Source organism: Solea solea, chromosome 21, assembly GCF_958295425.1.
Source record: "Solea solea chromosome 21, fSolSol10.1, whole genome shotgun sequence".
NCBI classification, from domain to species: domain Eukaryota; kingdom Metazoa; phylum Chordata; class Actinopteri; order Pleuronectiformes; family Soleidae; genus Solea; species Solea solea.
The window spans coordinates 11876855-11902961 of record NC_081154.1 but is presented as its reverse complement, the minus strand read 5'-3'; the positions used below and the strand labels follow the sequence as shown (position 1 = coordinate 11902961).

At 42.2% G+C, this 26107-nt stretch overlaps 1 protein-coding gene and 1 long non-coding RNA gene across 4 annotated transcripts; both read left to right on the top strand.

Moving 5' to 3' along the window:
• Positions 1–6336: 6336 nt before the first annotated feature.
• On the top strand, positions 6337–8166 carry foxi1 (forkhead box i1). Its single transcript, XM_058621248.1, has 2 exons — positions 6337–7050; positions 7250–8166. The coding sequence occupies exons 1-2, from the start codon at positions 6447–6449 to the stop codon at positions 7792–7794; spliced, it is 1149 nt and encodes a 382-aa protein (XP_058477231.1). The 5' UTR covers positions 6337–6446; the 3' UTR covers positions 7795–8166.
• An 8270-nt stretch (positions 8167–16436) lies between these two features.
• Positions 16437–25063, top strand: LOC131448671 (uncharacterized). 3 transcript variants are annotated; one of them, XR_009234211.1, is made up of 7 exons: positions 19992–20167; positions 21767–21917; positions 22007–22144; positions 22268–22441; positions 22602–22704; positions 23816–23977; positions 24867–25063. It is a non-coding gene; the product is annotated as an uncharacterized LOC131448671 (long non-coding RNA). The 3 variants fall into 3 exon arrangements; XR_009234210.1 differs by lacking the exon at positions 19992–20167 and adding an exon at positions 16437–16551 and having other exon boundaries at positions 22268–22704; XR_009234209.1 differs by having other exon boundaries at positions 22268–22704.
• The last annotated feature ends 1044 nt before the right edge of the window (positions 25064–26107 follow it).

The window sequence follows — 26107 nt, the reverse complement described above, 5'->3', positions numbered from 1 at the left end:
TCATTGTCGTCGTTTTGTGTGTCGACCATCGTATTGGACAGTTTCTAGCATCTTATTGACCAAACAATCAGTTTAAATAACACATCTTTGTAATTAGTGATACAAAAATGATTGTTAGTTTTGGGTTAGGGTTAAGTTTTTGGAGTGTATGCGGTGTGAGATTTTACCAGCCCTATTTTCTACTTTGTGTGTGTGTGCAAACCTCTCGGTAAACACCTGCACTGGTAGCTGTGAGCCAAGTCTTTGATCGAACACTTAAACGCTGTTTTTCTGTTCTGCCTCCAACTTTACACACTCCAGACAGACACTCCATCACTCCTTTATCACGAGCGACTGTCACAGGCAGCTCTCACAAGTACACAGGCCTGTCGACACAGGACTACAAAGCACAGGAGAGCTGCGAGTACTTTCACCCTGAGCCTGTTAGCGGGGATGTTATGTTGTGCTATATTCAGCACTAAATACAAAATGTACATTCTTTACACAAGCTTATTATCTTGGTCTGAGAAAGGGAGGGAGTGAGAGAGAGCCAAGTGGTGGTGATCTATATTAGCTGAGGCTATTATGAAGCACTGGGTTTTCCCAGTCCATGAGATGTGTTGCTAGGAAACATACCTAGAGATCGTGGGTGGAGAAGTGGTTTGATGAGGAAACAGGGTTCCTCGCCAGTTTTAGCATCACATGGAAACAACTAAGAAGTGCCACGGGCATGTTGTCCCAATAGCAGAATATTGAGTTGATTTTGATTAATTAAATCTTTATGATTTGGTCTTCTGAGCTCATTGCTGTATTCAAATAGATTTGGTTTTTTTCCTTGTTGATTAATGTGCCAACAATTTCATAGCTGCAACTATACTGAGAGCTGGGGCCTGCTTTCATTATAACTAAATGGGGGGGGGGGTTATGTGATTAATTGTCATTCACAAGCGTCTGACATTATAATACACTGACAGCAGGCGTTGTTTTATTCTTATATTCATATTATATAAGAACTCTAAATGTAGCATGTAGCATAAATAGTTTTAGAGGAAGTGTAAATGTTGTAATGAGAGATTCGGTGCATCTGTTAGAGTGAACTTCCAGACACTCACTCATCACCTTTGTCTCTGTGTCTGTATTTTATTTTATTTTTATTCTTTGTGATTAAAATCAATACACTGATAAGATTCTGCTTTTCATATATTCTGCCTCCCAGGAAGCTGCACAGAGCGTTTGATCAATAGATGTTTTTCCCAAATAATGCTGAAGGTGCACACGCATGTCTGAAGCAATGCTGCCCTCATCTGGTTAGCGCTTGTAGTGCGCCCTGCTTGCCACATCACGCTGCCTGCATGAGTAATGACCAGTGACATAAACCTTCGACTTGAGTATATATAATTTTAAGGGGCATATTAATAGTCTTGACATCTGCAGCATCCGACATCAAATCATGTCGGCAGTGTTTTTGCAGCACTCGGTTCGTGTGGCAGTTGTTTAACGCAGCTATATGGAATTTCAGATCTGAAATATCTCTGCTCACGAAAACCTCATTTCGTGACTCTCCCCTGTGCCAGGTTTCTGTATTTAAAGACCACACTGGAAAGAAACGGCAGCCGAGTGTGTTTAACCTCTCCTCCGCTCATGTTGAGCCCAGGCGCAGTGTGAGTTTGGCTCTAACAGAGCAGCAACATCTGATCTCTCCAAGGATGTAATCAGGAGCAGAGGTGTAAATCTGCCCAACGGAGGAGAGAATTAAGCTAATGCAGCGAGGAGCAGTGAAGCAGAAGGCCGGGCTTGTTGTATTTCTCCCTCGGTCAGCGTGCTGTCTGCAGGGCTGCTGCCTCTTTAGCTCTCACAGACAAGACACACTGTCAGGGCCAAACAGTAATTGGTCAGAGGGGATGACACGGAGAGGAACGCCTAATTACTGAGGAACAGATTTGACCCCATGGGCCTCGCACACGTACAAGTGCAGTGAGGTATTTATGTGCTGGTGATATGTGGAGCCTGAATTTAGGCCAAATTCCTGCAAAGCAAAGTCACCGAGACAAGTGTTGTTGTTGTTGTTGTTTAACTTTAAGAAGGATATTTGAATGTTGCACAGACTGATGTACACGTAGAGTTTGAACAGTTTTCACATCTGCTGAAAAGGAAGATTTCTCTGTTGTGTAAGTGTATTGATTTATACAGAGTGCAGAGATGGAAAGAGTACTGACATATTGTACTCAAGTAAGTTAAGTACAGGTAATGGTCTAAAGATGTAATCAAGTTAAAGTAAAATGTAGCTTGTTTAAAATGTACTCAGAGTAAAAGTTTCTTAGATACATTTTTAACAAGGTTGGGGTTCTTTCTTGTCTCGTGCAAAAAGGACAATGGGACACAAATCTGTTTTTAATTAAAGGCAAACCTTTACAAATTAAAGTGCTAACAAAATACAACATGTAAATACATAATGTATCAGTCAGAATGGGTCAAAGGTCACAAATGTCACTCACTCAGGGACCTTAACAACATTTTTTTACTCGATAATGGATGTGATCTAAAACATAGCGAGGTACAATACTTTTAAAAACAAACATACTTGGACACTGTAGTGTTGAAGTGGCTCAAAGAAAAGTATAAAGCTCAGGTAGGGATCCTGATATAAATGGTCATACATTGTGAATAAGTGTAGAATTGACGGATGCTGTGAGGCTAAAGAGGGCCGTATTATTTTAAATTTAACCCACCCAAATTTGTCCTTCCCATTGCCATACACCTTTTGTCCTCTGGGGGCAAACAGGACCCCGCCTGTTTTTTTCTGTTATTTAAAGCATAATTGAGTATAATTTGTTAAACACATGCAGATTTGGGGATTAGGCAAATTGGACACTCTAAATTGACAGTGGGTGTGTGTGTGTGTGTGTGTGTGTGTGTGGATGGTTGTTTGTTTCTATGTCCCTGTGATGGACTGGTGAACTGTCCAGAGTGAACCCCGCCTTTGACCCTACGTCAGCTTGTTTTGGAATTTAGGGCCAATAGACCTTGTTTACATAGAAGTACACCCTGTTTTTGAGTTAAAATAAAATGTGAACCATTACTTATTTGGACTGTTTGACAATATGTCAAAGTTTAGTGAGGATTCTTTTAATGGCAGCATAATCACACTATTTGACTATTATTCCATTTGGAATTTAAGGCTAATAAAACCTAATTTAAATGAACTTTTACATTGTTTTTGAGTAAAAAGAAATAAAATCATGAAAATGATTCTGACTGTAGTTTACGGTGTTGATAGATCATCACAGACTGTCAGTGACAGTCAAAGTTTTGTGAGGATGCTGTTTTTAAACCACTTCAATGGCAGCAAATAATCACACCTGTTGTCCTCCCGGGTCAAAAATGACCCCGTCTGGTTTGACTGTTTATAAAGCATGAAGTATAACTGATCACCCACATCTCTGTTTCAACTCTTTAGTCAACTTTATTCCAACTGCTTACTCTGACTTATAAAACGTGGCAACACCTTATTTCCAAAACATTCAAAGAGTGTGTAGGATTTAGCAGCTTCTATTGATGGAGTTGCAGCTGAATATCTCTCACCTTCTCTTACAGACACACAAGAGAAACTTCAGTTATCATTAAAACTCAACTCAGAAGTTGACTCAAAAGTTTGTTTATTAAAAACATGGTGGACCCAGAGAGGGTGTAAATACAAAAATGCTCATTCTGCTGAAATGAAAACAGTAATTCATACCTCAAAATAGTTTTTTAATATTGCATTTCTGCCAAATGGAAACATTGTCACCTCAATCTTACAGTCAGAGCTGCTGAAGAATTAACTTTTTTTTTTTGCAAAGTATTAACCAATGTCACTTTATTTCTCATGTCACTCTGCGTCCAAACATAATGTACCTGTAAACTGTCATCTGTGTTATCTGCTTCGCTTTGGTCCTCCACTGGGGGGAGACTCTGAGCGTGACAGGCCCCCCTGCCTGCACAAAGGGATAATGTTGTTTACACGGTCCAAATGAATGACTCTAACTGGGCCTTTCATGGCTTTATTGGCCTTAAATGTATCTAATAGTCTGGTAATTACTGGAGCGCAATAAAGAGAGAGTTCACAGATGTCAAACTCATGCTGCCACATGTTTTAAAGTCAGGGCTGTTCACAGAAAGTCTTATTTACGCAGAGAGTCACTGTTGATTCCAGGAGGTGCTGAGTTCTAATCCCAGCAGTAACATGTGCTGAAATATAGATGCGCAATGTAAAATGTAGAAGTAGCTGTGTGTGTGTGTATGTGTGATCTCACCTCTCACCTGCAGCAGTGTTTTTGTCTTTCTCTCTCTTTTTCTGCTCAGCCTCTCTGACCTCACTGTGATTGACTTGATCTCCCAAAGAAAAGGTCTCATGACCCCCAGAAAGCTGGAGGAAGCAGGGGATAAAGGCAGACATGACAGGGCCAACAAAAGACACAGAGAATTATTATTTTACAATGACATGGGGGCTTGAGGTTATTACACCGATGCCACATTGGACGACTCTGAAGTCCATGTGCATGAAAAGCAGCACATTTTTATTCATGGCTGCTCCTTCAGCACAATCATGATTTCTGAGGTCTGTCTCTTTGTCCCTGGGGAGGCGATTCAGAGGCACAGAGCAGCAGATGTCAACGAAACACAAAACAAATCAACAAGGTTCTGAGATATGAAACATAAAAACTGCTATATGTGCCTTTCAATTGGCCCTGCTCACAATAATATAGTTCATAAATATGTAATCCTGTGTTTGAAAGAGGAGTCTCTGCTCTCACTTGTCTCAGTGGCCAACAGTAATTAGCAGCACTGGGTGTCAGACACCTCACAGGTCGTGCTGTGTTTCACGTGGGGGTTAAATGCCACTCCCCCTCCCACGGAGGCCGCGGCTCTGCCACATCTGTACAGCCCGTGGTCGAGACGACACTTCTGAGCCAAACAATCGCACCCAAGGTCATGGAGAGGAGGAATGTAGTGGCCATTAGTGCAGGAGCAGGACAGCAGCACGGTCCCCCCCTGTATTTCAAAATATAAATTCAAATAATTACAAGTCCCTACAGTTCAACATAAATAGTATATCTGTGTATAGCGGTATAGTTTGTGTGTTTAAGTGTGTTAAACCTAAGTATCGGTGCACTATTGTTTCTGTCAGTAGAAACTCCGACTATTTAGTCCAGAACCAGGACGCACCATGGTCTAACAATGTAACCAAATAACTTAAAACATCGTTTAAACAGTCTTAAACGAATTAACAATTAATTGCCACTAATAATGCTCCACTATATCTCTTCATATTTGAACTGCGTTTCCTCTGATTTCAGTGTAGTTGTAGACAGTTTGAAGTACAGTTTGTATTATTATTATTTCTTCAGTGAGCAGCAGTGTTTCAGTGGCTGCGTGCTGCACGGGACACATTTTCTTCCACGAGTGCCTTGTTGACACTAAACTCGCGGCGCTTGTGAAGTGTTTATTGCAAACGAATTTCTTTGAGGAGAAGCTTGGCTCTTGTTTGGGTTTGACACTGTCCCGCAGAAAGTTGAGCAAATTCAGCTGCGCAACGACACGGGGAATTATAAAGCATTCTATTGTCATCGAGGTGTCACAAACATTATTTATTATTACGATTTTACATTGTGTTATTTTTATGTATAAGGCTGTCGATGTAAAGGTGCTATTACTAACATAAAGATGTATCAATCTGACAAACTTCTGACCAATGACAAAGTTTGCCTTACTTAATTGATCCCAAACATTGTGTATATATATATGTATGTGTATAACAGGAACATATATGTATATAAATAGAATATTACGTCAAACAAAGAAAGTTTCAAACACTTTCTTAAGACATCATAGATCATCATGGCTAAATCATTTCTACTTTGTGCCCCAAAGTTTTGTGTCATATGTATGTGTTTATTTATATATATATATATATATATATACTTTTTCAAAAAAAACAAGCAAAAAAAGAGACATAAACGTCAATAATCTCCTGTGTGTATTTATTTGTTTATTTATTACTTTGAAAAACATGTTCTCATATAGATTAAAATGTATTCCACGCGTCTCTTCGTTTGGTTGTAATAAAACGCCGCCTGAATTTAGCCCAGTCCGTGTATGCTCTGCTGCGTAATTACGCACAGATAATTCCACTCCATTAACTTCCCTTAATTTGCGAGTATACAGTGTAGTTAAAGCAGTATCGATATCTATGCCCGTTGATACGGGGGTGGGTGAGTGGGGGGGGGATACAATACAATACAATACAACGGGGCTGACGGAGACAACAAAAAGAGGTGTGACCATTCGAAAACTTTTCTTTAAGTGGCACCTGGAGAGTCTGCGGCTGCTGCGCATAAATACTCCTCCCTCTGAGGACGAGTTCAGTCCTGAGGGAGACGCTCACTTACAAAGATAAGGTTTTTGGGGAACCTGTGACAGTGTGGATTATGAACGCTTTTGGACACCAACCATCGAGCCAGCAGCAGACCAGCCCTCTTCAGCACCACAGCGCACAGGAGCTCCTGGACATGGCCGTGTACTGCGACAACTACGGTGTGTACCCGCAGAACCTGCACCACCATCACCCGCAGAGGCCGGCCACGCACGCCTCCACTTACGGCCTCGGAGAGTACACGTCCCCGTCCGCGAACCCGTACCTGTGGCTGAACGGACCCGGCATCAACTCCTCTCCGTATCTGCCCGGGAACAACAGCGCGTCCTACATTCAGTCCGGATACGGGTCGAACCACCAGAGGCAGTTCTTACCTCCTCCCACCGGCTTCGGTGGAGCAGACCTGAGCTGGTTGTCCATCTCCAGCCAGCAGGAGCTCTTCAAGATGGTCCGGCCTCCTTACTCCTACTCTGCCCTGATCGCCATGGCCATCCAGAACGCACAGGACAAGAAGTTGACTCTGAGTCAGATCTATCTGTATGTGGCTGATAACTTTCCTTTCTACAAGAAGAGCAAAGCTGGCTGGCAAAACTCAATCCGACACAACCTGTCACTGAATGACTGTTTCAAGAAGGTGGCGCGGGATGAGGATGACCCCGGTGAGTAGTTTGAATGGATTCGTTTTATCTCAATGTTTGTTTATTTATTTACTATGTAATGTTTATTTAAATAAATTAAATGTTTTAGCAGAAATTGATATCTGAAGTGAGTTTGATGATCAATGAATAGGCATAACATTTAAATACACTGACAGCCATTCACGTGTCTAACCGGGTTTTATTTTTTCTTGATCTCCAGGTAAAGGAAACTACTGGACGCTTGACCCCAACTGTGAGAAGATGTTCGACAACGGGAACTTCAGGCGCAAGAGAAAAAGGAGAGCTGACATAAGCGGAGCCGACACCAACTCTCTGCCCGTCAAGTCAGAAGACGGCGGCGCACACAAACTCTCCGACACCGCCAGCCTGCTGAGCTCGTCCCCGCCCAGCCTGCACGGCTCCCCGGCCTCCACTGACCCCAAGTCGTCGCCGTCTCCCTCCGCCGAGCACAGCCCGTGTTTCAGCAGCTTCGCGTCCAGCGTGAACTCGCTGCTGGCGGCCAGCGGCGGCGGCGGCACCGAGGGCTCCCGCGCCGCAGAGCGGGACTACAGCAGCGCGAACCTCGGGGGATTGTCCCACAACAGAGAGGGCATGTCCGGACTGGGCTCCTACTCGCCCACTTTAATCTCCGCTCCTTTGAACTCTGAAAACAACAGAATGAACTATTACACTTCAGTACAGAGCCTCTCCAACCATTTCAGTGTTAATAACCTCATATACAGCCGGGAAGGAACTGAGGTGTAGACGCTCTGTCTGAACTCTCCAAGTTCCTCACTGTACTGGGATGATAAACTGCTGCCTTTAACTCAAGTTAAACATAAGAAAACTGCTCTATTATGGTTTGTGATCAGCAAACGATGTTTATTTGTAGAAATGAATTCCCACAGAGATGTATTTCATATGGATGCCTTATTATAATTTTCTTTTTTAATATGTTTATAATGTAGCTGCTCAGTGGGACCAAGTCTTAACTCTGTCTTAAATAAGAACAAGAAGGAGAAACGTGTACAGAAATTATTTTTCATAAGAAGAAACATGTATTTTTTAGGTTGAACTGTCTTTTTGTGTTTTTATTTAAGCTCATGTTGACGTTTGAATAAAAGTCATTTATTGTAACTCACGGTTCATGTGTCAGCTTTAGTGTTGAATGAAATAAGAAGGTAAAATAATGTTTTAAACTCTTCTTAGTGAGCTATAATTATATTATACAGTATATACTACATGTTTACAAATGTTCTGCTTTTATAAGAAAGTAAAGCTATTATTGCCTCAGAGGATGTCGGGAAACCTGAAGTCAAGTAGCTTCAAGCAGTTAAGTGTGGAAGACAGAGCCATTTTACGCCTGTCACTTCCTATATCCCCATTTCAACAAGCAATCAGACCTTTAACTTATTTCCACAAGGTTCAAAAGTTCAGCTTTTTGTCTGAGCTTGGATTTGACTCAGTCTCTGCCTGTTTGGTGTTAACCTGTTGGTCGGATTTACCACCTGTTCCCATCTATTCCCAACTTATTGTACTGTAAAATGACTGTTCTCTGTGTGCACGCTGTTAATGGGACGGTTCCTCGACATGAACAGTGCTTTTGTTGTACTTATGGCCCAGTGGATACAACACTGTTTGATACTTAAACAGAATGTTCAAGTGATTTAACGCCCTGCTCCATCTGTCTTATTTTCAAACAATATGGATATGCAGTGAATCAAAGCCTGTAAATAAAAGAAAACACCTCTTAATTGGTCAGTAATTGAACTCACTCAGGCGCTCTGTGGTCTGGAATAAAAGAAAAAAAATTAATTGACATGACATCCGTGTCCCTTGTTGGAACACAATGGAGGTTGGCAATTCAAGAGATCCCCTCCTGGGCTCGAATGAAAATATTGCCATCTGAAGATCTGGGAACAAATTATCTCCCACAGGCCACGTTGTGCTCCATTATCTGTGGAGCGGAGCCTCAAATCAGACAAAGAGAGTTTTTATTGTCACACAGGAGCAGGTTCTCACAGTAGCGGCCACGTTTTCTCTTGAAGTCCTCATCACGTCCGGTCAATGGAGTAGAAAGCACATTCAGAGGCCTTTTACTCCTTATTAATGTCATTTATTGATCCCTCACTTGAGTGTGTTACTCTGTCACTCGGACTGGAATTGTCAGGATATATTAATTCCGTATTAAATCAAAGGAAAGTTCATTTAGTCGAGTTGAGATCTACTTTTTGAGTGCAAATAATAGTGTAGACTCCACTACTTATATTTTTTTTATAGTTTTACTTGTTTGGTGAATCAAATATATATAATACGTTCTGATTTATTTTTTAGGATTATTGCACTGGTAATTGTAACCTGTATCCTAATCTAAAATTAGCATTTATTTCTGATACTTTGTGATTTCTGCTTTTGACAGAGTATGTACTTTTACTTGTAGGTCCCCGTCTACCTCTGTTATCAATTTACAACCCCCATGCATGCAAGCAAACAATACATTCACCTCCACTACCTCTATACTCTCCATGTTTCCCCTCTCAGTTCTCAGAAATGTAACGCTCCGGTGCCCTGTGCCTGAAGGGCACATTTAGCTGCTGCACATGAATATCAGTCAGGCCACCATGTCTCTGTGCTACCTGCTTGAGGGCCCCCTGCCTCTGGGGGCTAAAGGCCCAGGCCCTGTAGAATACCTCAGCATAAGGGTGGCCCCGGTCCCCATACATATGCCTCATGGGCTAAACCCATAATGATGGGTTTCAGACTCAAAGGGTCATCCCTCCAAAGACAAGGTTGGCTCATAATTGAAGGAGCCAGTTTTTCAGAACTGGATTATTTGAATCCTTTTTCTCTGTAGGGGGAAGTTAGATACACATGGCAAGTCTATGGATGAGTATTTCCTTCATCTGAAGAGACTTCATCTTAAGTGTCACACAGAGAGTAAATAAACACATACACAAACATGACAATTGCTCATCAGTATCCTAACCATAAAGTCCTGAAGAGACGTCTCCAGACTGGGACCTGGAGGCTTGTCCACATTAGACAGTGAGTGATGTGATGATGTATCACTTCTGGATAGTGTTGCACTCGGCAAAGTGAGAAACTTAACTCCCATTAGCTCTGAAGAGAGATCTACTGATAAATAAGCCACATCCACCTCTCTCTGTCTCACACACTTACACAGAGCTATGTCTTATTTGTGATGTCTTGTTTTTGATTATGTGGACATGCTTGAGTAACTTAAAGAGCTGCTCCCTATGGTAATCTGTTGGTTTTGTAAAGCATTTAGGATTTCAAACAGGGAGACGTTTCCAAGGCCTAATGATTCTCCACAGGTCATATAACACTAACTTACAGTCAAATCTGAGGGGTAATATGAAAAGAGAGACTGTGTGTCTGACCCCGGTGAAGAACATGATAGCTTGTCCATAGGGGGGCCGAGTTAAATCTGGGTCTACGCTGAAAATTCACATCTGCTTGTAGCAGTCAGTGGCCATGATAGGGATGATTTCTTATATTACAGCTCAATCTCTTGAGGAAGTTAAATATTTAAGAGAACAATATGATGACAGCTTCTGGGGAAGCCACTGCACGGCTTTAAGTGGAGGGGGTGTGTGTGGGGGGAGTCTTTTCACTGTACTTTAAAAGGATTGTGTGTGCAAGTGATAGCTGAGGCGAATGTCTATCACTCGGCATGACCCGATTCGGTTTCATCATTCCCCATCAGAGGCCCATAAAAAGTCCGACGTATGAGCCGGTAACGGCGTGGGATCCTTGCTCCGAACAAGCTGCCATATGGATTATTTTATACGGAGCGTGAGCCGGCACATTGCAACTTGGCACGTATCAGAAAACGTGCAAATATTCACCACTTGTCATTTGCGCCTTTATTAAGTCTTTATTTTTTAGATTTGACTCAGTCAAAACTGTCAGCTACAGACGGATAAATGACGTCTAATTAGTGTTAAAAGTGCTAAAATATCACATTTATTCTGTTTTATTTCATATATTTGTTTCACATTCATGCAGCTTTCTTGAAAATGAGTTAGTTTGAATGCCAGGGTTGAAAATTATTGGTGGGCACAGGAACAGCTAAGCCTGCCAACAGTGAAATCTGTGGAATAAGTCACAGATACAAAGATTAACAGACTAGAACGAGTCCCAGTAAATCCACGGCCGTGGCCTGTCTTCACTGTGCTCTGTCTGGAAAAGCTATCCCCACGACAATGTAACTTATCCCCCGCTCACTCTATCGCCGGGATATATTTTGACAAAGTCTTTGTTCTCACGTTTAGGAACTGTAGGCAGATCATCCGTTATCCGTGACCTTTGTCATAACAAACCATGGTAGTGGTTTAACACACTGCTGAGAACCCAGAGAAGTTCACATCAGCCGCACTGATGCTTCTAACAAGTTATGGGTCAGTGTCTTGAAGCCAACGCTCTGTAAAAAGACAATTCAAATCAAATAAGTAGGTTTATTTTAAAGTCTTTATCACTGTGCATTATTATTAGGACTAACCTTCTCAGAATTTCTCAATACAGCGGTCAATTTGCCCCAAAAGCTCTCCAATAAATCTGCAGCCGTTCGTCACCTACGTGAAATTCCAAACCATGACCTTATGAGAACAATATCCAAGGTTCATGGAACATCAATTTCTATGTGCAGCGCAGCAGAACAAATATCTGAGTAATGGCCAATATGTAATCATTTTAGCTCGGTTCAGAAACCACTTTGCACATGATTATGGTGCATTTGACCCGTCTGCAAATGCCAAACCTCATGGTGTTTGCTGCAGGCTAAGGAAAAGTTCAAGATATGGGCTAAAAACTGTACTATAATATACTACAGCAGAACCAAACAGTATTACGATGTGGGAAAAACACGTTTTGTGTGCCGCTGCCGTCTCCTTGCAGTGATACCACCCGGCTAGCAACACCTGTGTGCTGTCATTACCTGCTCTACACAGACAGGAAGTGGTGACAGATGACAGAGGAAGTAGCTGCCCAGGGGGAATCCATTTTACCCGCCACAGTCTGGACGTTTGGTGGCGAGACGGAAGTGAAGAGATCATTCAGTGCTCCGGGTGTCCTTAAAATAGCCACGTCTGCGCCGCTTGTCAGTCACTGCTCTAAAGGAAGGAGTTCTAAAGGAAGCTATCTCTCTCTCTCTGAATGTGCGGGTTATGTCAGATGAGGATCCGACTGTGAACAGACGCAGCCCACCCGGAGCACTTTGTTCTCTGGAACAGATCTGGACTCACGTCATTCAGGAGCAGTTGAAGCAAACTGTTGGTTTCACCTGCTCCCATGATGTTATTGAGCTTCATTCCTAGATGATGGTGCATCTGCCCAAAGGAATTCATTGACAACCCCCCCTACATCACCAGCACCACCAAAACAACACTCCCCCGGCCCCTAATGAGACCCCCTACCTCCTGTCTCTATTATGAAGAATGCATACCAATATAGAGACAAGAGAGGGGAGACAGACTGAGACCTCTGGAGCCCTCACTGCCTCTAAACCATCAAACGCACCCCTCACAGAGAGCCACATAATGGGCCTGATCAACATTTAACCAAGTTTTCTCCATGTAAGCTGCAGATGATCTATGGCTAAAGGCTCTAAATGAGGGCCTTTCCAAAAGGGACAGGCATGCCCCCTCCAAATGCTCCTTTTGTGTTTGCCACTAATCCCAGCCTGCACTTCAAGGCCCTGCCTCACATCTGAGGCAGCTGCTATCACCTTAAAGAGGAGGGTAAAAAAAAGAAGGTAGCACTGCTTTAATCAAGAAGATGTGATAACTATGATAAGTTGATCTCAAGCCCTTAAGCATGCAATTATCAGCTACTGATGTCTTTGCCGTTCTGGGCTTTTAGCATTTTATTCCTGTGTTGGAATTTCTGTATTTTTTTTTGTTGAATTCATCTCCTTAAAAAAAAACACAAAATATATGCACATCAGAATTGTGTGGCGGCAGCAGGAGCAGCAGTGCAGGAAACAGAAGGGGATGTGTGTTTGATCGACAAGTCTTCAAACAAACATCAGCGTGTGCAGCAAGTGTTATGTGTTGACTCTGGTATCAGAGTCTATCAACCCCAAACAGCACATGTGTCAACTGTAAACACAAGACATGCAGCCTGTCCAGGGGGAGACAGGCTTCCACGCTGCTGCTTACGCTCCACTCGCTGCCTCTGATAAAAAAAACAAGCAAGTGCCGTAAAACGGGCCATTCCCCCATTGTCATGTGACGGGCATTCCTGTGGCGTGACATAATCCAGGATGCACACGTGCACTCGTGCATGTTTTCATACAGTATATGTGTGTGTGTGTGTGTGTGTGTGTGTGACGCTGACAGCACCGCTCATCCACAGAAGTGTGTTGACATGCCCCCACTTGACAAAGAGGCCTTTATTATTCAGCATGAGGGAAAATAGGTTTTTACAAGCCTCCGATAATCTGAGGCACACAAAGGCATAATTAGACAGTGCGTGTGAAATAGAGATGGTGCGCTGGTGGCCGTGTGTATCACTGGGTCAGCCCCGTGACCCCCGTGTTGACGAGCAATCATTTAAAGGAGACATAGAATAGATGGACATGTAAGAGAAGTCTTTCTGGACATGAAAACCTTTTTGAAAGGTTATGGAGTTTAGAGTCACAGTTAATTTCTTAACCATCTTTCCCTCTGGTCAGAACTCCTGTTAAAGCCTGAGTTTAAACTAGGCTTTGACCTGTAAATGTGTTTAATGGGCATTCACTCTTGTGTCAAATGTCTCCGTAATACTCGCACGTTTTGATCGGGTTCAACACCGTTTGTGACAGGTGTGCAAATGGCCGTGTGTAGTGTCCGTCACAATGTTAAGGTGGACGTGATCTTTTAGCCGTTTGTAGCAAACCCTGCTATCACTCTGACCGTGTCAGGACCAGTAGGAGATGGTTGTTGGTGGTCAGTGAGTCAGATGACGTCTCTCAGATGAGGCCTTGTTTCGCTAACCGGTTCTCAGCATGGAGCAGCTTTTTAAACCCATATCATAGATAACACAGTGGTGAATTCAAAACACTCAAATGAAGGAATATGCAGAGGCACAATAACACGTTTTCTTTAGTTTTTTTGTTTGTTTTTTTGTTTTTATACCCTGTACGAGCTTAAATGGGCCATTAAATGAATTGTATGGAGACACACTTTTCTATTTACTTTAAACTGCCAGGGACCGACTCACTGACAGGGACATCAAGATTGATGGAGCTCCATCCTAATTAGGTGGGTCAGGCCTAGGTCTGATAGCTTTGTGCTACTGTCACTGCCCCTCCCTATATAAATTGTGTAATTATCCCTTTCATTAAACTCACCTTTCAGGCTACCTGATAGAATTCAAAGGGAGGTGTCACTATCTCTTATCATTATGTTAATGGGGCTTGTGACTAGCAGTTAAATCACAATGAGGAGGAGGGGTTACAGTAGCTCTTGAGCTAGTCTGCCAGTCTGTGAACGACCCCAGTCAGAGACCTGTCTGTCTGCAGGGTGATGGGCCGTGACATGTCCACAGGCCCACAGGGGGATTCAAAAACCAGGAGGGGAAAGCTGCCTTGGGACAAATCCTGTAGGGCAAGCTTCTGTGACCTTCATCTGCATACCGGTCAACAGCTCGGTTGCCTCCACAGGAGCCATTTGAATATGATTGGACATTAATGACCTTCACAAATGAGCAGACGCAAGAGGCTTTGTCCCTCTGTTTCGGGACTACTTTGGTGTCTGGACATGTGTGGTCGGGTCTCGTCAACCCCCCTTTACTTGTCTTCAAGGGGAACTACAGGCCAAGCAGTTAGGATTCAACATGTGTCAAATGTGAACTCATGGCACAGTGGAGAGAGTTTGATGAAGGGGAGGATAAATGAACAGGATTGTGTTGTTACTTGTTACTTATTTCACATTACTCCTTTAATTTAAAAGTTATAACTTTCTTAAGTTGCATAAGTTAACATGTTACTATATTATATTTGTAAATACAATAAAAAAAAGTTTATTCTGTCACTAAATCCACTTTATGGAGACAAATGTGTAGTGAAACTGCAGCACTGCAAACATGGCAGCCTCTCAAAGCAAAAACAAATCCATCTCTTCTAACTTTTCTGCTAATTCCTGCTGATGTGACCTGCTGCTCTGACATCAGAGCAATAGCCTCCCTTAAGACAGTCACGACTGGCTAAAGTAACTAATTTCTGCCCAAAGTAATTTTTCTCAAATTGATCAAAACGCCTCAATATCACTTTCATATCAAACCCATGCTGACACGTGTTGAACTATGTCTGGGTCAGAGTGCTTCCACAATTATATCAGGCCACAGATCCAATAAATATAATGAGGATGAATCACAGAGTTGTGTTGTTTTTAATGGCGTGTAATGGTAAGAACGCTGACAGCCTAATAGCTCCGGCTCTATTGACTTTTCTCATTACACAGTGACAGAGGACTTGTCCAACCACTATATTTAAGCACCACATGGGCAGTCATCTCAGGCCCATATTACCGGGCAGCCTTTAATGAAGAGCACAATCATCTGGCATTTAGGTTTAATGAAAAGAGCCACCTGCTGGAGTGCACAATCAGACCTTAGAGACAAGCAGCCGTTTAAAAAATGATCCCCCACATGAATCACGCTCCTCATGCACATAATTGATGCAGAGATTAAACGTGAGCGCTCAGCAGCAGATGAATGAAAAACGCCACGTGTTTCATCTCATTTCTTATTTACAGCAGTCGATAAGTGAAGTCGGAGGGTTGGAAACAAACTCATGTACAATTTATAAATAATGCCACCGTGACAGCATGAAGGTTGCTCTGGCTCTCGTGTGAACGCGGCGTTCAAGTGTGCCGTATTGTTTGTGATTATAAGCCCAGCTCATGCCAGCGCCAGGAAAGCTGTCAGCATTTCTGTACGACAGAAGAAAAAAGAGAAAAGCCTGCTCTTACAACACAAAGCATCCTTCATCAGTCTCCTCTACCAAAGTCCATATCAAATAACACAAGATTTCCCAACAAAGCCCAACCTACTCACATATTCTGAAGCGAAAGCCCTGTGTAGTGCAGTGCTGTGAATGAGGAAATAAATGCCTCGTGTAAGAGGACGAGACCATTCAGAAGATTAATTGAAGTGTTGGCAGTGGCATGACAAGTGCCGATATTTTACTTGAACCCATCTTTTCTCTCCTGAGGTTTTCTCTTTAGATGAAGACTTCACACTCTGTCACGCGTTGTTCTTATCACACTTTTTCTCAGCAACTGCTGGAGAGAAACGCACCTGCAGGTCAGGTTGGACTCTTATTTACAGTCAACATCACTGGAGGTTCATATGTGGGAGAGATATAGTGTATTAAACTGTAATCACCTGCTCGATGGCATCTTTAGTGTCTGGCTTTACTCCCTCTATCTCTCTCTCTGTACCTTTTACCTCTTTAGGACCTTTTCTGGCATGAACACTGACCATGTCGGGACCAGTAGTCCTCATGGAGACCAAATTCTGGTAGGCAGAACCTCATTTCTTGTGGTTAATTTAATGTTTGGGTTAGGTATTAACTGGTAGTGGTTAAGTTTAGGGATGCTGTTTTGTTTAGGCTGTCCATATGACTGGAAATCAACACGCTGCATAAAAACTCACATGCATCAAAGACAATGAGCAAAATCATCACAGTTTAGAAGCAGGATCGTGCTATTATTATTATTATTATTATTTATTTTATTTTAATTTAGAGACAAATAATTTGCTTTGTCATCCTTCTGGTGCTGGCACAGGTTTCTGTCCATGTTTATTACCGATTGTGTATTAATGACTAACATTACTGAAGAGATTCCTTTGAAATCCACATAACTGTAGTCAGTTATTGACACATAAAAATAGGTTAGAATTGTACAGCCTTTCTATTTTGAGCTGCTGTTTGTCATGATGTGTTTGTTCTGTCACTGTTGGTCTGTTGCTCTCAGACAGTGTCCCGGGCTTCACACTCGCTCTTTGTCATACATGATGGCCTCGCAGCTCTTTGAGGTGGTGCCAGCCCCTGAGTTGATTATTTTGACATCTTATGGCAAGTGGAACTCTCCTCTCAGCATTCCTCTAAGTGTTTGTGTCACACTTAAAGGATTAGAAATAATGTTCAGAATCCCCCACTGAAGCATGTTAATGCACAAGTTATCCAGGCACATGAACACCAACTTAATTTATCAGGGAAAATAAGGGAGTTTGTGCAAATACAGTGAGCATGCAGTCCCAGAGTGCAGGTTTGGGCACTGTTCCAGGAGCTGGCAGGGGTTCACTCTATGGAAGAGTATGTGTTACGCATATGATATTTTACCCATTTGACAGAATGTACATTTATGCTGCCATATTTCACAGCTTCTGTCAGGGTCAGTTTAAATCCCATCACCTGTATCTTACATTTAAATCTTCACATGTCGGAGTAGAAAGTGGGAAAGGCATGCTGGGATAAATCACTGCAGACGTTTCTACCTCGATGGTTCCCATACATCTCCGATTTTATTGTGTCTTGGGATCCTCTGTCTCAATAGGACTTTGGTATGGTGACAGAGGTTTTTGGTTTCTGGTTGGAGTGAGGAGAGAGGAGAGAGAGGCCTCTGCTGGGCAGGTTCTAACACTTTTTTACTTTTTACCTCAGTGCAAAATATTGTGTTTTTTAATTCTATACAAACATCACTTCTGTTTGAAGTTGCTAAAAAATTGTAAACTCTTCGGAGAATAAAATGTTCAGAATGTAATTATCATTTAAATGGTAATGCTACCCAAATTATATGATTCCATTTTTAGGGATTTCTTAATTAGTTTAAGTCTATTTAGTTTTTGGCTAATTTGTCCGTGGAGAAAACTGTGCACAAACGACCTGCAACTAAATCTCTGAAACTCATTTAAAATCCTCAGAGTTGGATACCTTAAAACTTTGGTGAACCCTTTTGGACACAAATGGATCGTTATCAAAAGATTGTTTGAAAGATTGTAAGTGAGAGAAGTGTCAGGTATGTTGTCCAGTTTCAGCTCTGTGAATGAATGAGAGGAGATGGACAACACTCAGGAATCCCCAGGGGAAGAAATTCCTCCCAGACTTAGTGTTTCTCTCACTCTTCCCTCACAAATGATCTCCCGAGCCGTTCCCATTAAGAGACTTGGAGCAGGGCTTTTGTGTGAGCTTCAAGAAAATGTCTAATAAGCCAAAGGGCGGGGTTTTGTCTGACAAACCTCTGGAGGTGTAATCCACAGTGTTAAAAACAGAGTCGCTGACCTTTTGGTTTGAAATATCGGATGTGCATCTCCCTCACTGTGAGCTCTACGTTTAAAAACCCGAGTCCACACTTGTCATAAATCACCGGAGGAGAAAATGAGTGACACGTCTCAAATGTTTACATGCTGCCCCTATTCTCCTGCTCGGGATCTGAGAGGCAGGTTGGCAGCACAGCGTTCCCCCCTCATGCCCTCTCGGAGGTTGTGTTACTGCATCCATACATCACCCTGACACGGGTGCACTCATTGAAACGGCTCGGCTAGACCCTGTCTCAGGATGATGACATATTTGTCATTCCACTCAGTGAGGTGTGCAAGCGTCCTCTCACTGTCACAGGTCCAGCAGCTCGACCCGAACTGCCCAGTTTATTCAAACGACACATATATAAGGCAGGATATCACGTCTTGGTGGCTTATGGTGTTTGACAGATGATCTAATTAGTACAAGACCCCAACATTTAGGCTCTGACATCGATACCGCCCTGACCCTGCCTGGGAGCCCCCTTCGGCACAACTTCCCCTGCTCCTCCTCGGGGTAATGGAGGGAGGAAGAATGTGCAGAGGAAGTAAGTTTCCTCCAGGCAGATTGCTGGATGAAGAGGCTGAGAGACGGACAGATGACAATGGCGGGGAGGCCGGGGCCTGAGTGTCGCCCCAGGGAGACCTACACCCCACTACATGTTGGCTCCAGCCACGACGCTAAGTGCACCGAGCAAAGGCCTTCACAGCGGATTTGGCAAGGTGATCCCTTCACCCACCCCCCATCCATCTCCTGCCAGCCGCTCCCCTTCTCCCTCGTTCCGTATCACCCCTCTCTCCTCTTCCTCCCTTCACTGACACCCAACCAGGAGGTGATGAGTTGACACAGAGGGTGAAGACAAGTCTGGGAGATTTTTTTCCCCTCCTTTTTGTCTTTTTTTTCCCCAGTGATCTAATTATACATGTTTATTTTTAGGTAACGGTGTAACTGGAAATCTAGGGACTTATTTCATCAATCTTGGTTTCATTATATTGTTATGAAAGTATTTATATAATTTCTAATTTAACATCAGTAAAATTGCAGATAATACACAAACTGATCGATTTGTAGATTCCATGTACACATACTGTATTTAGTTTTGTGTGAATCTTAAAAAGTTCCCCTTTTTTTGTTAGTCTTTAAAAGGAAAATTCTATTTGATCAGAATCTGGGTCATATTTCTCAAGTGACTTTATTTAGAAGTTTTTTTTAGTAGCACATTAATAATGTACTCAGCTAAATCTAGGACTGCTGCAGCATCATCGTAAACAAGACGGCACAAATTAAAAGCAGTCACATGGTCACACAAGCTTAAAAGGAACACCCAGATTAGCCATTTGCACACTAGGATTTTACAAATCTAGAGTATTTACTTATTTGCCCTGAAACTGTGTTTCTTCCCTTTTGCAGTTTGCTGTAGACAATCTGCAGGTCGGGGTTTGTGGTGAGTTTGGTGTCAGCTAAACTCAGCTAGTCATACAGACAAATTGTTTCATACACATGCAAACAGGCCTGAAGCACTTGTGCTCCCCACTGAAGTCAGACAGCGTGTCTCCACGTCTGTGCTGAATGACACTGAACATTGCCTCCTGTAGTGAGCCTTCATTGTTTCCTATGCAGGATTTAGAGAGCTGATATCAAATTCTGCCCCATTCAAAGACCCTCTGTTATATTAGAGAAGCAGGCAGGTGATTGCAGCTTTTAAGACTTTTGCATCATAGGCTGAAATGCCACAGCAGCACAACTCAGAGGAAAGATGGAAAAGTTGATGATGAATGGAGCACAGGCGGAGAAGTATTGAATTGCAGCAGCATTCTTCGAGGAAAACTGCAGGTATTGTGAGGTTGTGGTAATGTGTAGTGTCTTATGTCATGGTTCCAATCTCTGTTTTTTATTCTCATCGCTCGAGGTGTTGATGGTGAGATGAACCACTTGACGGATGAAGTTATGTTCTTTATGACAACAGCTCCTCGGCTGTTTCTGCGGTCAGCGTGTCGTAAATTTCACGCGGCGGAGGCGGTGATTGACGGCCCTGTGACAGAGCTCTGCAAATCCTTTAATCCGTTCATAAAGCTCAATAGGGGGCACTTGATGCACTTTATTCTAGCACCTCTTCCCATCTGGCTTCTATAAAAGGTACTCAGTGCTGTCAGATGCTTTGAGAGCCTTGACAGGAGCTGATGACGTGCAACATTAACAGAGATATTATCAAAAAACACTCAATGTACAGCTGTATTTAGAAAGTAGGAGGCTCCTTTCAGCGTTTACATTATCTCAATTTCTCATCAAAGTTCTTCATGTATAAAAGCTCAATTATTTGTGCAGAAAAAGTGTCGTTGTTTCTCTGAACAAGGGTGAGGAAATGTTGTACAAAGCAGACTAGAATTTATATGTCCTGCCCATGTCTGTGTGTCAACCACTGGAATCTCTGGTTTTATGGCCATATGGATTGGAGAACAGCTTGCAGTCTGTGACTGAGTGTCTCACTTACACTGGCGTGTCTGTGATGTATGGATTCGTGTCCCGCTCCACTGACGGCCGCAGCTCCTCCTTCACACAAGAGCCTTTTATCTCACGGAGACGCAGATGAACCTTGAAACTGCTAAGAGATAAAAACTCACATGTAAAATTCAAAAGGGGTTCTCTTGCAGGAATGTAGTCACACTGCTAACACTTGTGGCGGTCAAGATACTTGACGCTCATATTTTCACGTGATTTGTATCACACGATAAGGTAAAATGTTACGAGCATATATTAATATTTAATTATAATACACCTACAAAATTCAGGAAATGTAGTAAAAAAAAGGACTTAAGTGTGAAAGTTTTCTGAACAGTTGAACAATAGCAGGACCTGGGTCTCTTAAATCTGAAGTGGAATCCTAATTAATGTCGTTGGGGACAAAGATTGCTGCTGTCTTTTACACCAAGACTCAATACACTTGAGCATTACATAGAGATGAGTCATTAGTGGCTTGCAAATATAAAAGACCAACTTTTAATCAAAGTATTCCAATCAAAATGGCACAGATCACAACATTTGACAGACAAAAATCATAATTTTGCATGAGCATGACCAACAACACAGCTAGTGGTGGTACAGTACTGTACATTTACAGTATATTAATACTTATTTTAAGTAAAAACCGCAACTGTCTTTGAAAGGGACTTTTTTGATCCAGTTGATGAATGCTGCCACCTGGTGGCCCAGCTTGAGCAATTCACTCTTCTGAAAGCTCACACACCGTCTGATGAGCTTAAGTACGCTGAGACTATTAAACATTTAAAAAAAACGTGGGTCATTATCAGTTGATCCCTTAAAAACAAAACCTGTGTAAGCAGATTTACTGGGAGTCTAAACACCCAACAAGGTGAAGGAGTTCATGAGCTGAACAGAGCATGAACAGGTGGTTTAATACACATTTTTCTACAGGCCACAGAAGAAGCCCTCCTGCTGTGCAAACTGGTCCCGGCCTGGGAGACGTGGAGTCCACGCCTGTGCTGAAGTAAATCTCAGTAAATCATTGCATGAATTATTCGTGACACTGAGCTTCATCCACAAGTGCTGAAGCGTCTCCAGCGCGGTGAGGCCCTTTTCTTCTCTGCCAGACACAATGAAATAATTATGATTCATAGACTTTGTCCTTTTGTCCCGCCCATTGATTTGTTATAGAGCTGTGATCAGGAGACTCAAGTAATGTCTTCATGACCCGATTTTAAAAGGCGAGGATTATTCACCAACTCATCAGTGTCATCCCAGAGTCACCATGTCCAGTGTTCCACAAAAACCCAGGAACGTCTATCTGAAAAGGTAGTAGATTTTGAAAATGATGCACACTATTCAATTCTCTGTTGAATTGTTTTTCTTTTTTCTTTCTTCTTTCTGCCGTCAGAGATTTATTTTTGTTGCCGTTGTGTTCCTCTTTGTGTCCAGGTCAAATGGCGCCAATTGAGTTCAACACCGTGCTGTGTCAGTAGGTTAACTGTGTCCCTATGTGTTCTATCTATCACACCTGCCAATCAGAGGGACATCAATCAACACCGACCGGTGTCAAGTGGCGTGGAGCAGAGAAAGTGCTCATCCCTCTGACCATCCATCACTCTGACTGTAAACTGTCACCCAGTGTCAGACATATACAGTGTTTTTTCTGTCTTAACCACACAAAGTGGTCGGTTGTGGAAGATGCTGCTCAGATGGATTGAGCTCCGTTTGTCCCCATCATGGCTGCATATACCCTCTCTGTCTTTACTCTCCCTGTCCCGTCCAGGTAAAGTGGAGAATTGGCTTCAGGTGATTTGGAGAAGATCTTATCTTCTGTTAACAGAGGAATGACACCATAATGGAGCAGCAGGGGTGCAATTACCTCTCAGGTCCCCCCCACACACACACACACACACACACCCCCTTCTCTCATTCCCTCCACCTTCACCTCAGCCTTCACTGACAAATTAAGATTAATGGCAGAGATAAATAAAGAACCTACACCTTTCAGCATCACACGGTCAGACATCACTTGGTGTTATACTTGGTCTTCTTTATTGAAGCAACATTTTGAGTTCAAATTAAAATTGTAGTCCAAAGAGCGCCGCCCACTCTGATTGGAAAAAAGAATACAACTGAGTATAAATGTGCAGAAGTAAATGTTTAACACTCCAGTGCAAAGGTCTTAGGCAAACAGCTTATGCAAAATTGTGATGTTATGACTTTCTGTGATCTTTGGCATTTGAATGAAATAACGTGACTGAAAGTTGGTCATTAGCAAACTTCCAAAGACATTAGAGTTATTGATCTCTTTTTTTTACTGCAGCCAGTTTCAGCACGAGATAGTAGACAAACGCAGGTGTCATCGATGACATTAATGTTCAAATGTACATGGTTTTGACTCTTCAGCCCATAGATGCACTTTTCTCTGAAGATGTTTTTTATTTTATTTTAATACAGCATACATATTTTCTGGTTGTATTTTAGTAAAGAGTTTGAGAAATAATTACATATATTCATTATTGCATTGGGAAAATCTTTAGTGGCCTAAAGACTAAAACTCAGTACTGTGAATCAGCAGTACTACAGTCACACGTGTACAAGTCGACCCTATATGGCACCATGCTGATTTCCCATTTTCATCCGTATTTGTTTTACTCTTATGAGTTATTTAAGTCTGAGAAATAATTTGAGAATTGTGTGAAATTAAAAAAAAAATCTGTTATGTTTAATGTGTGACATTTGTTAAGTACTGTTATTTCAGGCTGTTGCCAGGGGTGTCAACACACATCTTTACAGAGCCATAAATGCAACACTTTGAAGGACTCACACCTATCTCACTGCATCAGTGAATGCAGAAGGTCACTTAGTAGTTATAAAGACATCAAATAAAAAAGCCTTTGGGGCATAATCAGTGCTTTCAGGTTGCTTCCGAAGGTTTTTCTGCATGCTTCTGTTGTCTTGGCATAATGACTCATAAATGTTCTTCTGATTTTCTAGGTAAGAAGGCTGCTTCGGTGTTTGGCCCCAGAAGTTGGCGATGTGAGAGGTTTTAATGGAGAGGGTCCTCGTGGCTGAATATGTGCCCCTCTGCCCCGCAGCCGGAGGTGTCTGTTTCACAGGCCTCTGTAATGCGGGACCAGGGAGGATAAGGTTTCACAGGTACAAAAGTTTCTGCTTTAATCCTATCACACAGAGTGAGTGGTCAGGGCTCAAGGCTCCTGCATAATCCCGGGTTTAGTCATCCTAGGGAGCTGAGGGACGCAGAGTATGCAGAGTGGAAGAGATTACTTCCCATCTCTGATTTTATTCAATCAATGTTTGCACAGCAAACGGCGAGAGAGAGCCTTCAATAGCAACTGCAGCCATTCCACACCTCAGTGCACACTTGGGAAGATCAGTAAAAGATACAGTTAAATATCTCCTCTGGCAGCTGTTAAACAGGTTGATGTTCAGGATGGAGGGATCTCAAATCCATTTAAAAGTCCTGCATTATTGTCCACCAGAAACCTTTATTTGCTATCATGGAAAGAACAGATTTAGCAATGAAGTCGAGAAAAGTTTTAGCGTTAAGTGTATTTTAGTTTGCAGTTTGTCAGATGGTTGATGGTGAATTTCAAGTGGTAAAAACTAAAATATGAGGGTCTCTAATGGCCGATAGGTCCATGCAGTGTTTCACAGGAGGAGGTTTTTACGCTGACGCAGGCTTTGACACGACCTCCTCCGGAGAACACGACCTGCCCCGGCTGCTTAAAGCAACCTGGTCACAGCTTTCAGGGTTACATCAGGCTGAATCATCATGTTTTCTGGAGAGTTTGTTCAGACTTTCCAACCGTCTCTACCTCATAAATTGATGCACTAATGAATAAATCCTGACTTCACTGGAAGCTTTTGCACCTCAGAAGGCGTGTGGAATTTTTCCCCTCTCCACTAATAGCATTTCTGACAGGCCTGAAATGCTTTTGATTCATTGTAGAAAGAGTGTATTCTCAGAAATTTAATACATATTCACACTGACGGCCGCAAAGCTGATTGCTGCATCCTTCCACAGGTCCCTTGAAGTGTGAGACTTGAAGGAAGAGTGGTTCTTTTGAAGGCAACTAGAAGGCGTTTCGGGGCTGAGAGGTGCTGGAAAGGGCATGTCCAAACAGACTTTAAGCCCTGAGTGATGGGACACGGGAAGCGGTAACAGGACACCTCGCCCCTGCTCTCATGTCAACACAGTCATGTGAATCACAACTGTGGGAGCGTCTGAAGATCCACGGGGACAATAGAGGCAGACTTTCCACAGAATCACAAAAGCTTTGTTTCGATCACCGTATTTGTCTTCATTGCATGTTTTTTTTTTTTGAAATCCTTTGAAAAGGATTCAACTGATCTGTGATAAATCTTTATCTCTCATCAGGGCTTTTCCGGCTTTATCCCACACTGAAGTGGATACAATTAAAACGTATCACTGAAGTTTAAAGGGCTCAATTTAAGCACTGTTTCTATCATGTGCCATGGACTGATGAGGGTAAGTAAAGAAGTTTGTGTCTGCTTAGGGATCTGCAGTAGCCAAAGAGGCGCTAAATGAGTCAGATATTAATATCTGATCAATACATGAAATGAGCTAAAAGTATTCCAGTTCAAATTCCAAGTGTTTATTGACATGTGTACGGTAAGAAAGCATGTTTCTCTGTGCAACGACAATGCCAAACTAACAAAAGTCAAAAGAAATAGATCGTAATAGTAAAAAGGACACAATAACACTGGCATGTAATAATGAATCACATTAGCAAAATTAGCTGATAATGCTGCTTAAATAGTCACCTATAGGTAATGTTAAAACACTGAAACTGTAATAAAAAATATAAATGGACAAAACTTAAGATAAGTCCATGGTCGAAACATCCAATCTGTCCGTGTGAGAACTTTAAAGCAACAACACCTACAATAATATAATTAAATGTAATTTTATAGTGCACTTTGTATTTTGTTTTAAATAACATCCTATTTGTCATCAGTATCAATTGTTGTGAAGAGCCATGTTTAGTTCAGCTGACAGTTTCAGAAGGGTTCCATTATATGGATGGGAATACAATGAAATACACATAACAGTACTAATAAAGAAAAATAAACTGTGTCCAGTTTATTTTTCTAAATCAAATTTAAATTTAAAAAGCTTTCCCCTTTTTACCATAGTTCTGGGGAAAAGTGTTAACTCTAAATGCCTCTGCACATTTACACAATCCTAATGATAGAGGGCAGCAAACAACAATGATTCCCAGTGCTACTCCATTTCTCTGGTCT